The following is a 14,047-nucleotide window of genomic DNA, read 5'->3' on the forward strand; positions in this document are numbered from 1 at the left end:
TCATTTCACAATTCTGAGTTTTACGCTATAATTATTATATGACATTAGGGGCTAGAGTATGTGGTATACTGACGCAAATAAGCTATTTAAATAAAACTGACTTGACGTTCTTTTTAACTTGAGGGTAATGAGATGCTTTCTATAGGGATCTGTACAATAAAGTGTCACCCCAAAAAACTGTGACTAAACTACCTTTCAATATGAACAAACAGATATCTCAGTGTGGAACATTTCATACAGAACAAACCGAAGCAGATCATAAATGTAATTACTTTATGTGAACTTCACGAGCAGGACATTTTAATGAATGAAAGCTACACACTCTTATCTACACCGTCACAAGGCTATAATCACCTGACACAGGGCGTCGACTGTTTTTGACCATGTTTTATTCTTTTTTAGTACAGTTCTGTTAAAAGTTAGTTTCAACATGTTCAATTGTGAGATGGATTTTTTTTTTTTTTAAGCTGAGGTCAACAAACAGAGCAAAGCTATAGAAGCAGTTGCCAAGGTTACCACAACTACAATGCTGAAATTTTCAAAACGAAAAAAAAAAGACAACCTATAACTTGATTTTTAGAAATGTATGGTGCCACCATACCATAAATGTTTGTAAAGCCTTTCCATTATTTAGTAATTTACTTTTTACTCACTTGATTTCAACGTTTATTTTATGAGAGACAAATCATAATTATGTGTTGGTACTAATTGCACCTAAAAAAAAAAGGAGAAAATATAATTAAAAAAATAAGAATCAGATTAAAATAAAAGGAAAGCTTGTCGGTTTCATTCATATTCATCCTAACAGCGTCCTCTGCGCCGGAGCTGCTACAGTGATATTTTGTTATGGTTAAAATCCTGGATGATCATGTGTGAGATTTATTAGGGGTGTCTAATTGACCCACTGAATGGGGAGTGTCATTTGCCGACAATGCTCTTATAGGGCAGGGAGGGGACAGAAGGCACAGCAGCGGTGCCTCAGAAGGAAAAGACACCCGTGAGTGGGCACTTTATTTTTGGAATGACAAATTACATGTTTAGGGAAGTGTGGAGGCCTTAATTTTCTTAAGCGCTTGCAATAAATAGTGAAAGTCATCGGGCAAAAACAGCTATTTATGTAGAATCTCGAGAGCGGGGAAAGAGGGAGGAATGGGGTTGAACGTCTGTATGGACAAGATATCTTCCTGTTCTTGTTCATGATTACTGTCTCTATACCAGAAAAAAATGTTCATGAACTGATTTGCTAGATAAATGCTGACAAACTGCAACACAATGGCCGTGTGTGAAACAGAGCCAACAGCCAATCACATCACATGGGTTTAATGTGTATTATGCAAATGTTTGTCTGCAACACTCGCCTCCAGTTTAATGGGAAGAAAACAATGAATGAAGAAATGGTTGGGAGTCCCTTTTCTGGAGAGGTTTTCGCTCCTTTTCTCTGCACCAGAACACCCCTCAAGGTGAGATTGGTTCAGTCCAGCTCTACAGCAGCACTCTGGGACAGAGATCTGGTTGGATGACGCCAAAAAGAATAGGGACAAGGGAATAATCTGAGAACAGATGTAGAATGAGGGTCTTACAGATCCTGCCCAAGTTTCTCCTGTAAAGTTTGGGACAATACACTTAAATTTCTCTTGGTTCTCTGTAGATGCTGGGTGTGTTTATGATTTAGGTATGTTTGTATGCACGTGTCTGTGGATCAGTATGTACTGTATGTCTTTACGAGGGCTGTGAGCCCAGCAGTCTCTCGATAGCGGCATTGATGTCTCCTCCAGTAGCGATGAGGGCCTGCAGGTTGGCCTCGCGGTTGATGAAGCCCATGGCGCTAAGCTGATCCAGCTGGGACTGGAACCGCACCTCTGGGGTCTGGGGCTGCAGGGGGGACAGTAATGGGATTTAAAATAAATTATGATTACATTACATTGCATTTAGCAGACGCTTATGTGCATAGTGACTTACATTAAGTGATTCATACACATTTGAAGGATGTAACATCAGTGTGTGTGTGTGTGTGTGTGTGTGTGTGTGTGTGTGTGTGTGTGTGTGTGTGTGTGTGTGTGTGTGTGTGTGTGTGTACCATAGCACTTCCTCCTCCTCCTCCTCCTCCTGCTCCTCCTCCTCCACCAGCAAACATCTGGAGCATCTGTTGCATCAACTGCTGCTGGGCGGCGTTTGTTCCTGCACCGCTGGGTGAGGAGGCCGGGTTATCTGTTGGCAGGCCCCCCCCTGTGGGTATGCCAGGAATCCCTCCAAGAATCCCACCGGGCATCCCACTGGGCATCCCACCAGGCATCCCACCAGGCATTCCACCAGGCATCCCACTAGGCATCCCACCAGGCATCCCACCAGGCATTCCACCAGGCATTCCACCAGGCATTCCACCAGGCATTCCACCGGGAATTCCACCAGGAACACCGCCAGGAAGACCGCCAGGAACTCCACCTGTCATCAAACTACGGCAAATGAAAAAACAGAAGAATTGAGAAAAACAAAATCATCAGAACAAAGCACCATGTGTATTTGTGTCCGTGAGACGTACCTGGGCATGAGGCCTGGAGCTTCTGTCTGCAGTGTCTGTAGACCCTGTTGGATCTGCATTAGAGCCTGCATGGCCCGGGGATTGGTCATCACGGACAGGGCTTCTGGGTTCTGCATCTGCAAACAACAATCAGTAACAATCAGTTCACGAGAACTGCAACTATAGGTGGATCAACTGATAATTAATGGCCAACTATATTGTACTAATATATTTTTTTAAGTAAATATGGCAGAAAGGTATGTTTTAACCTCTTAAAATTGGAGAGTTCCTGTTTTATTTTAAGAAACTGAACATCGTTGGGTTGGGACAGACAAAACAAGATATTTGAATACATCACCTTTGGATTTTAGAAACTGGAATGAACATATTTTACTATTTTATAGACCAAACAATTAACCTAAATAATTGCAAATGAAGGGAACCGCCAATTATGAAAATGAATAGAATTAACCAATGACTACCTTGATGAACAGTGACTTGACTTTTACTAAGAAAAAAGGCACGCCTAAGACACTGCCAGATGTCCGGAATTTTGACATTGAGTTTATAACAAAATTACTCTGTGGTTATCTAAAATTCCTTTAAATAAAATGCCAAAAATGGAACCGCCTTTTTGAGGATAAATAGACTGAGTTATTGGACTAAAATGTGTGTGGTACCTGCTGCAGAAAGATGGGTAACTGAGATCTAAACTGGTCCTGCAGCTGTGGGTTTCCAGCAAACAACGGGTTATTCATCAACACCTGAGAGAGAGAGAGAAAAAGAGCCACGGTTATGCATCATTCAACATCTGGCTACGCTTCTTACTCACTACAGTAACCTTCTAAATGATCGACGGTGAGGTTTAGCACTTTCACTGGCAGAATGTTGAATGAGAGAAATAAAAGCTGCATTGTTTGTTTGAATCAAGTTAATAAGGGCTGTGTTGATTATGCTTTGTTATATTGGCTGCAAATGCAGACGGAGATGATCAGACTTCCCTTCTGTTGAGTAAGTCACTAAATAGCTGGGCTCACTGGCCTAATGCAAAACAAGCCAGATCCTATTATTTACAACTCATTACCAACTGCAGATTTTAACATAATCAATTGATTCTCTATGTGGTATGCAATGTGAATAACAAAGAGGCTTAACACAATCTAAATATCCAGGACTTGCACTGTAATGCGACGTGTGCCTGTTTCCCGCAGAGGGTTGTGTATGTGCAGTCTGTGTTTGCATGTACACATCTTTCTGTTGCATACCTGGGAGGCCAACTCTGGGTTTGAAGAGAGCGACTGCATCATACTGCGCATGTAGGGAGCAGAGAGCATGTTCTGCATCAGCTGAGGGTTTTCCGAGATCTGCTGCATTAGACTCTGCATGCCCGGGCTGTTGAACATCCCTGAAACGCACAGACACAAAAATGTGTTTGTTTGTTTGTCTGTATGTGTACACAGCTCATTTAATAAATGACTGAGCGAGCATGTGTATTGACAGCCTTAGCTTGCTCCGTCTTACCATTACCCAGGCTGCCAGCGTTAATGCCCAGAGGGTTGGACACACTGGGATTGGTGCCCCCAGGGGTGCTAGTACTTCCTGTGGTTGCCCCTCCAGTCTCAGATGGGTTAGAAGAATTTTGTGGCCCCCATGGATTAGGCAGGGGCTCCCGGTTCTCTGTCCGTGATGGCTGGGCACCAGACTCAGAGTTCCCACCTAGAGCTGAGAATGGGTTGTTGCCAAACTATAGGGAAAGAGATGAAAAAAAAACAGTTGAAATAAAGTATTTCACACAACAATGGCAAGAATAACCAGACAAAGGTACGACTGTAGAATGTGTGAAAACATAATCTAAATAAGATAAACATAAATCAAACAAAAGGGGAAAAGATCAGTGGACAATCACTCCCAGGTACCTGTTCCCTAGCAGCACTAAACATGGGTTCCTGGATGTCTGTGTACATCCTCCGCAGAGCATTGTAACCCCCTGGGATGCTCTCTAAGTTGCTCAAAGCCCGGTCCTGGTTTCGCATCATTTCCTGCATCATGGCTGGGTTCCTGGCTAGCTCCATGGTCTAGTGGTGAGATATGACGAGAGGGGGGAAAAGTCAAGTAACCGTCAATTCTAAACCAAGATAGTAAAATCCTGAATATACAGATCAAAATCCAGCAGGAACCCACTGTAGTTGTTCCTTTCTTCCCTATGTAAGTGTTATTCAGACCATATTCAATTACTTTACCTGTCTCATGAGTTCCGGGTTGTTGAGCATGTGGGAAATCTCAGGGTTGCGTTCCATCAGCGTTTGCATCTGAGGGTTGGCCATGATCATCTGTCTCATCAGGTCTGGGTTGGACATCATGTTCTGTACCAGCGGGTTCTCCATGATCTGAGAGAGCATCTCTGGGTTGGACATGAGCTGCCTCTGCATCTGCTGCTGCAGCTCCATGAAATTAGCCGAGCCCATGCCCATTCCAGACAGACCGGCCAGGTCACCAAAGCCAGCTGAGGAAGGTCAGATGGTTAATCACTAATTACCGAGCTAATATTGGCTGTTTCAATGTAAAAAGTTACACTTAGTTGGACTCACTCAGTATGTTGGGCGTCTGTGTGGGTGGTGCAGCAGTTCCAGTAGAGCCTGCTGAGGAGGTGGGGTTGGTACCCGGACTAGAGGTGGAGGTATTGCCTGCCTGAGTGGAAGCCGAGCTAGATGCCGAGGTGCTTCCGCCATCTCCTGCCCTATAAAGAGAATTTCAAGGAGTGTGACAAATTTAGTAATAACTTAAACATAAATGGATCACGAAAGTGTAGCTCACTACATTTTTCATAAAGATTGAATTTGAACATCATTGCCACAAATCGATTGGTCAAACCGACATGCTTTGTATGATATCGAGGCCTTACTTTTGTGCAGTCTTTATGACCAGGTGAACTGTCAGGCCATCCTTGATGCCGTGCTGGCTGAGGCTGTCGCCATCCTTCAAGATCTTCCCTGCAAAAATCAGAACCAACTGGTCCTGTTTGGCTTTGAACCGCCTGGAGATCTCTTCTTTAAACTAAAAGACAGCATGAAATGAAGAGAGATTATATCAAAATGGGACAAAAAAAGAAAGGGTGGAAAGAAACAGGAAATTAAGAAAGGATAACATCAAGTATATAATATGGTCACACCTCAATATTGCAGTTAGAACCTTTTTCTGTTCTGTTGCAACCTTCAGGTCTTAAATTCCAATTTCCAAGAAAGTCCTTTGTACTTATCCTATTAGCAGGAGTTTAAACACTACACAAATCTGCCAATTCACATTTGACTAATGTATAAAGTGTAAATTGCACAGAAACTCGTCTTATCCAATACGGAGCTGCTTTCCCATTACATGTTTTCATTTTAACAATAAATAAGGGCGATCGTATCTTGTCACAGCATCCCAATCAGTTTTGAGTTGTGTGGAAAATGTCGACATTCACAAAGGATCTTACAATATACCTTTAACATGTCAGATCATGTTTTAACTGAAACAAAGCTGACCAATCATGCAAATAGTGTCACTATTTTTGTAATAGTCTAAGCTGTTTAGGATATCTTTGATGTTCTTTTCTCCATCTGTCTAGTTTTATTAATAATGTGTGGTTTTAAAAAGCAGATTACTTTTATTATTGTTTTGTGTACACCCGAGCAGGCTAGCAACCACTTTGTGGTAGCTGATGAGGATACAAGTAAAAAAATAAGAACAAAGAATGCTGTTATTCACTTAAGTCCTCAGCTTGAACTATTTCAAAGCATTTAAAGATTATATAAAACGTGTCACACAGCATTCATCTGTCCTATTATCCAATTTAAAGCCACATGTAGATAAGGATGACAACACACACATGGAAGTAAGAGATCCAAGTCCAATGTTTGAACATGAAACACACACAACCAGAAAAAAAAAATGGCTACTTAAGACCACACTCTAATTACAATGACTTGTCTAGACGGAAAACAAAGCTAAAGAAACCACTCCGGCTGCATGGATCGCATTATGGTTTCACTGTAACACGTCGCCAAGCCAACAGTAGCTCTGAGGATAGGTTTATTCCCTGGAAAGCCGAATGACTCAGTGGTAGCAGTGAGAATGTTCTAGAGAGTGATAGCAAGCCTTAGCTAACTCTAAGCTGTTGAGCTGAAATGGGAAATGAAAGCAATTCATCACACCCTTTATCCAAAACCACTTCCATGGTTCTATCGGGCCATTGTGGCTTCAGCACAGCCCGTCAGCTGACACTTGTTTGGCTACATTTAGCTAACGTTGACTTAGCTCGCAAGCTGAGTTAGCGAACTAGCTAACTGTTAACCGTTAGCTCGCTAGCCGGTTAGCCATTTCAGTTATAAACGTTGATATACCTCTCATATTGGATGTCAACAGCGTTTATAACACCACACAGTTGTTCACCAAAGCAGTAATACTTTCATCACACACAAACTCTTTGATTTCACACCCTATCAGTTAGCCGGTAAGAGTGACGATAATTGCTAACACGGCTAGCTAGCTTCCTAGCTGAAGTTGTGGGCATGACGTTAGAGCAGGCAGCTTCCCACCTGCAAAATCGACTAACCTGGGTGACAGAGGCATCTTCTGCGATGGCGATTTCTTCTTTGTCTTTAGGTGTTTTCACTGTGACCTTAATAATAGTTTCCTCTGCTTCTTCAGGTTTATTATTGTTGTTATTTCCAGGATCTGCGGCGCCTTGGTCAGCCATCTTTACTCCGCTGATGGAACAGCTCGGGTCTGGCGTCAGCTTCCGGGTCATAAGAGGTCAAACCTTTTTCCAGAAATAAGCTTATGGAGTTCCCTTGTTCATCCATGCAAATTGCGATTGAATTCTCTGTTGTGGATACAGATTTGTTTAATGTTTGATAAAGAAGTGGCCTGTTAGATCATCTCTCTCTAGGTTGTAGTTTGCCTGTGCCAGGTTTGTGTTTGAACATGTATCCACCAAACCAATTATAATGTAAATGAGATCAAAAGATTTGCTGCAAGTTTGTATTTTTAAATCACTCTTTATAAAATGTCTTTACATTTTGCCATCCTTTTTTTTTTACAAAACAAAATACCCCCTTGCGCTTTGAAATAATCTGATAAGATCAATTATCTATTTGTCACGATACTAGATCTTGACTGGTCTTTACATCAAACAAACAGGGCATGTTAATACAAAAATACAATACAAACACCAACACACACCAACACACACACACACACACACACACACACACACACACACACACACACACACACACACACACACACACACACGCACACACCATCAGAGGCATTCATAAAAGGTTTCTGTAAAAACATTATTCAAAACTGACTGACATTGGCTTACTGATGTACAACTTAAGAATTATTTTTATTGAAATTTAAATCAATAATAAAAATAATCAGTTTGTATTATAGCAGCTTTTAAAGCGTAGTGATCAAATGAATAGGCCAGTATTACAGTGTACAGCGAACAACACCTTGCTTGATGCGTATAAAGCAACAGACCTATGTAGATCAAAGTACTGTGCATTTATCAGTTTCTTTTAAAAAAGTACAATTTATTCAAATTATTTAAATCATATACGCTCCAGCAGTCCGGAATCCAAAGTGTATACTTGCAATAAGTATTCTGTCATAACCTTTTAACCGGTTGAATATCCAATTTACCCAGTAGCGTCTGATCTGAAAAAATAATAGGTCATCAACATGTCATAACTTAATGCTCTGTAGCAAGTATTTTACTTTTGTGTCTTCCTCTGTTAAATGTGTTCTAAAGATGGTGTTGGTTTGCATTTAAATGTCTGCCTTATCACTAGGTTTGAACAGCCAATTAATTGTATACTGTGTGGTAGCCAACGATGGTAGTGGCTTTTATGTTATTTAAATAGAGGAACATGTAGTTAGTTTCTCTTTAGTTATGAGTCCATCTTAAAATCGCTGAAAGATCCACAATGGAGATCCAACCTGAAACTGGCCATAGCTTTGGTGGAGCCTGAAGCTGGTCCTGTATTAGACATGTCATACTATAATATAGCTAGAACTAGGAAGAAATTAAGTTATTCAGGCTGTTCTTTAGAATGAGTTAGCTGTTGCTCTTGGCTTGGTTCAGAGCTGCCAGCAGCATTTCATCATGGACAGTCTGAAATTGTATTCTATTACACATTGTTCCCTGCCCACTTACTTCTCTATCTTCTTTTTCATCATATCTCCAGTTTTCAGCGACCCATGTTCCTAAAAAACGCGCCTTCCTAAAAAATGCATGCAAACAGACCTTGAAGCTGCCTAGTCGGGTCACTTTCTAACCTTCATTCCACCCTTATGTTTAGTACTTTCCATTTCTACTCATTTTTGTCACACTGAAAGACGAAATCATTCCCTCATGCATTCACCCAAACAAATGCAAACAGAATATCATAGAATCTGTCTCATTAGACATTACCCCTGACTGACCTCAGTTGTTACAAAATTATACTTTGATTTAAATATATTGAAATACGGTATTCTCTTGAATTTTTGGAGAGTAATGAAAGTGTGTGTGTGGGGGTAGATACTTAAAAAGCAAACATATGTATTTGTTGTGCTTCTGTGAGTCACATAAGTTACTAAATATTAACACTGATAGTCTTATATTCCGTGCCCTCCACAAGGTATAGATCCCATGATATAAAAATAAATAAATGATAGATCCTATACTAGAGGTAGAGAAACACTGTCTTTGTCACGGTCTGCCTCTATATGTGTCTCGCCACACCGCCACAGTGTGATAGCGCTGAAAGAGAAGTGTGTGTTTCAGCATGTTGCATTGACACAGACAGGAGTGCATACCTATGCATATCCCCAGTTCTAGAGCACACCATTTATAAACAAAAAAAAAAAAAAGAAACATGGGTCACCCCCCCTTTTCCGAGGCCCCACAAACCCCACACTCAAATGTACAAGGTCACATTTACTGTGGCCCCTGTGGTGTGTCATCCAAGTGCATCCCACACAGCGAGGGTGATAGCAGCAAAGGATTTTGCTTTCATCGACAGAAAAACCAGGGGACAACTTTTTGGTTTTAGTATTGTCTGTGACTCCCCCGCTTTTCCCCCAAGTGAGCAACATCTCTCTCTCTCTTTTCCCCTCCACCCGCTTCTATCTTTACCTGGTGGGCAGTAGAGTGGGTGCATTTCCAGAAACAAGGTAAGGGATCAGATTTCAGGGTGTTTTTGTTAGTGTATCCCAGCAATACATTTTGATTGGACAGAGGCTGGCAGAATCAGATAAAACCTCATTACTGCCGAACAAGCACTGGTGTGACACGAGGATTGGGAAGGGTAACAACAAACTGCAACATCAAAGCTATTCCTCTACTCTGTTCGACTAGTAGTGATGGTTCCACTAAAGCAGAGGTAAATATGTTGGTCACAAATAAGGTAGTTTGAGCAACTATAAGTGTGATTTTTCATTTATGGAGTAATATTTCCAATTTGGATTTATGCTTCCCATTTCTCTGGTTGTCCTAATGGGTACGGATTTATGATTGGCTGGCATCATGTGTGGTTTTTCAGACGGCGCTCCAAAGGCATGATCAAGTTCAATTTGATTTCACATCCCTTTTTTTTATGGATCATTTCTGAAGAATTTGTATGAAGAGTGCATTATTTACCATGATGTCAGGAGCACATTTTAATTCATACAGTGTGTTTATTGAGCAATTGTATAATCAGCCTTTGGTGTTGTGTTGAGCAACCCCTTAGTTACATATTGACAAAAAAAATGATCTTTGCCTTCAGTGCAAAATCTCTTAAATTAGACTTGACACATTAAAATTCTGCGTGTGAACATGCAGTACAAGCGAAAGATGATTTTATACAATATCCCTAATTTCCATTATTTTCCTTCCTACATTACAGTTGCTCTGCAGCGGGCCCGTTATCTCAGCTCAAGATGTACAGCTTTATGGGAGGGGGCCTTTTCTGTGCCATAGTTGGTAATATCTTGTTGGTGGTCTCCACTGCAACGGACTACTGGATGCAGTACCGTCTCTCTGGAAACTATGCCCACCAGGGCCTGTGGAGGTACTGCATATCCAACAAGTGCTACATGCAGACTGACAGCATAGGTAAGGACGCTCAGGATGTCAAACCCTGATAAGATAACAAACCTGACATTCTCTAAGGGGAGTGGGTTACTCTATTTCCACACAGGTTTTGTCATACCGTTGTGTGTCTGGACAGTGATCTATGATTAAGACCTTAACCCCCTGTCATTGACTCTAAGTTCCTGTACGCTCCTCATTTTGTGCGTCTGTTATTCAGGTTTGAGTTGTTGACTATGAAAAGAACAAGATTATTTTTCAGAATAATTAAAGCCAAACGTTTGAATACTTTTATTAAATTGCACCATGATGAAGGGGTTAGAGTGTCCCTGAGCTTTAAACTAAAATCATTACTGGAGAGAGTTAAAAAGTTCCTTACACAGAACAATACATGGAAGTAATTAAGCGAAATGTAAATCAAATAAACCACTTAATTATTGTAATATACGGACAGGAAATGAAATTGCAGCCAGATTTCATGTCAGTATTAGTTTAAGGGAGAGGCCGAGATTTTTCTGGAGGGGGCTTGAAAGAGACAGGGCTAAATGTCAGTGGTGAAATATACGAATTACATTTACTTACTGTAAGTATTGTACTTTATTAGTATTACATCATCGTTGTGATTTAATAAAGTATTTCCATTTTATGGCGCATATACTTCTACTCCACTACATTCTGGAGGCAAATATTGTATTTTTTAGTCCTTTACATTTATTGTAATAAAATAATATTCTATGATAATGAAATACTGTACTTTGGATACCTGAAAGACATTATGTTGATAATACTTCTGGACTTGTACTTAAGTAGCATTATAAATTCAAGACTTTTACTTGTAATGGAGTATTTTAGGACCATAGTATTTTTACTTTTACTTAAGTAAAGGATCTGAATACTTCTTCAAACTCTGCTAAATGCAGCGTTACAGACAGAGGTTTAATTCAGTTTTATTCAGACAGACAGTATGCTGATAATAACTTTTGTTGTTTTACATTAAAGCATGCAAACACTTTTAAGTAGAAGACCAAAATGAATGTATGAACCTAAATATAAGTATAATGTCCCCTTCAAGGTATTTATATGTGTGTAAAGATATGTATAATGATACTCTGCTGTTTTCTACCTGTTTCTTTCCAGCTTACTGGAATGCCACCCGGGCCTTCATGATCCTTTCAGGGATGTCGTGCTTTGCCGGCATCATAGCGGGCATCATGTCCTTCGCTCACTTCTCCTCTTTTGAAAGGTTCAACCGCTCCTTTGCTGCAGGAATCATGTTTTTCGTCTCCAGTGAGTCTGGTTTCTTCTGAATCTACATACACACATACACTTAAATCAAACATCACTTATAATTGACATGTACATAATTCTCCCCATTAGCTTTCTTTGTTCTGCTCGGTATGGCCATTTATACTGGAGTGACAGTCAACTTCCTGGGGAGACGCTTTGGTGACTGGCGCTTCTCCTGGTCCTACATCCTGGGATGGGTGGCCATGCTCATGAACTTCTTTGCAGGTGAGAAAGGACAAGGCCTTTTCCCAATATAAAGGCCAATATTGAAGACATTAACAACACAATTACCTTTTCCCAATGTATTTTGACACTATATTTAATGTAATTGACATAGTATGAGTCGATTCTTAAAATATATTTATATTTATGAAGTTATAATAACATTTCAAGCTGGAAATACATCAGTATAATCACAGAAAAGCTGACTCTAAATTACATTTAAAATCAAATGTAATTTGTGGAACCACTCTTCAAAACCAGATCAGACCTAATGAATGACTGTGTGTCCCTTAAAACATTGCTCTTGTCCATTGCAGGTATTTTCTACATATGTGCCTACAGGATGTGTGAGTGCAGGAGGGGGAATGGTCCCCGCTAGAGGGGGACAGACAGTTTGTTCAAAAGAAAAAGAGGACAATGCCACTTTGAGTCGAGGACAAACACTGCAGTGTTGACTGATCTACTGAAGAGATGATGTCCGATGCTGCTCCCGGAGGCCTTTGACGGTCTGCTTGATATGTTTTCTAAAAGTGATATTCTTGTAATATGGATTTTTTTAATTTTTAGAAGTAGTCATGAGGAACATAATATAATCATGTGTCAAATGATTGTAAATGAAAATTGGTATTATTATATCTTCCTGTAATTTGGCAAATTCAATAAAGCTGGTCCTCAAGTATTGGTGAGACTTTTGTTGAACTGAAAGGCCGCCAGAAGATGGCAGCACTGATCCACTCCACTTAAAAAAGCAGAGCACTTTGATTCAATGAGGGAATTGGGCCTGGAATTACAGGTTGAATCAGGATTACATATCAGATAAGAGTGCAGACTGATGAGAGACATTCATCATTATCTACACTCATAATCCTCTAACTCTTATAACTGGAGCAAATTCAGCATCACAGACAACTGGAGAAATGTTTTGCCTTAGGGAGTGCTTGATATGTGTTGTAAGTACGTAATGTGGAAATATAAGTATACACAGCAGAGAACAATACATCAAAGCTATATAGTCCATTTGTTTGTCTGAGGATTCCCCCTGAAGGTATTTGATTTGCTTCCTGTTTCCTTATTTCTAACAAGGATTCCCCCAAACTATACCTGTTCTCATTAGTTTTCCTTTCTTTTTGTGATGGGAACACGCTTTGCTTGTGGTAGCCAGCATGATCTTTCACAACATTTTTGTTTTTCTCCCCAGGGTACGCTAAAGTACAGTCAGCACATGGAAAAGTATTGTTTGTGAGTACATACAGCACAACCTGAGGAGAGGATCCCCTTCCTGTACTGGGGGTGGACCAGGGTGGGGTCCCCAGCCTCTTATTGTTCCCCTGCCCCGTCTTTAATAACTGCTTCCTCCTTTTTCTTGGTACTCGTCCATACTTCACCATCAGCTGGGAGGAGAGGAGCAGTAGCTGCTGGGGTAATGAATGCATTGGCTACTTGGTGACGCAGAAACAATGAGAGAAATGTAAACAGTCACAGGACAGATCCCTTGATCCAAGTTTCCATACTTGGTCTCTGAGGCTGCTGTGGGGAGATAAGCTCTGTAATATTGTGAGCTTCTCTGCTGATTCTTTCATAACCCCGCTGTAAAGCTTTCACTCAGGCCAGGTCTTAATGGCTAGTGGGATAACTTGGCAAATTTTTTGCGAAACTGCAATAGGAGGTTTAGAGCACCAGAATTGAGGAAACAAGAACGGTGCTGAATTAAGTTACAATCATTTCTTAACACTACGAATATTTTATTTGAGTGCATTTTTGAGAAGAAGTATATTTAAAGTAATATATAAATACATATTTTTCAGGTCAAAGCCTTCATCAGCTCAAATCACATTGCAAAATGATCTTCAGTAGCATTGGAAATAAATGTAGGTCCTACAATTATTATTATTCTGATCATAACAAGCAGGTTGCCA

At 40.4% G+C, this 14,047-nt stretch overlaps 2 protein-coding genes across 3 annotated transcripts; one reads left to right on the forward strand and one right to left on the reverse strand.

The window, feature by feature from the left end:
- Positions 1-372: 372 nt before the first annotated feature.
- Positions 373-7,307, reverse strand: LOC134874745 (ubiquilin-4-like). Its single transcript, XM_063898896.1, has 11 exons — positions 7,113-7,307; positions 5,421-5,572; positions 5,107-5,255; positions 4,759-5,021; positions 4,435-4,593; positions 4,040-4,262; positions 3,784-3,923; positions 3,199-3,282; positions 2,540-2,655; positions 2,078-2,453; positions 373-1,872 (listed from the first exon to the last, which is right to left on the reverse strand). Exons 1-11 carry the CDS (start codon positions 7,305-7,307, stop codon positions 1,720-1,722), a joined length of 2,010 nt encoding a protein of 669 aa, XP_063754966.1. The 3' UTR covers positions 373-1,719.
- A 2,192-nt stretch (positions 7,308-9,499) lies between these two features.
- On the forward strand, positions 9,500-12,796 carry LOC134875206 (lens fiber membrane intrinsic protein-like). 2 transcript variants are annotated; one of them, XM_063899672.1, is made up of 5 exons: positions 9,500-9,724; positions 10,438-10,646; positions 11,760-11,909; positions 12,000-12,134; positions 12,449-12,796. In XM_063899672.1, exons 2-5 carry the CDS (start codon positions 10,472-10,474, stop codon positions 12,508-12,510), a joined length of 522 nt encoding a protein of 173 aa, XP_063755742.1. In that variant the 5' UTR covers positions 9,500-9,724; positions 10,438-10,471; the 3' UTR covers positions 12,511-12,796. The 2 variants fall into 2 exon arrangements, with proteins under 2 accessions (XP_063755742.1, XP_063755741.1); XM_063899671.1 differs by having other exon boundaries at positions 9,677-9,933.
- Positions 12,797-14,047: the final 1,251 nt, after the last annotated feature.

Source organism: Eleginops maclovinus, chromosome 13 (assembly GCF_036324505.1).
Source record: "Eleginops maclovinus isolate JMC-PN-2008 ecotype Puerto Natales chromosome 13, JC_Emac_rtc_rv5, whole genome shotgun sequence".
Lineage (NCBI taxonomy): Eukaryota > Metazoa > Chordata > Actinopteri > Perciformes > Eleginopidae > Eleginops > Eleginops maclovinus.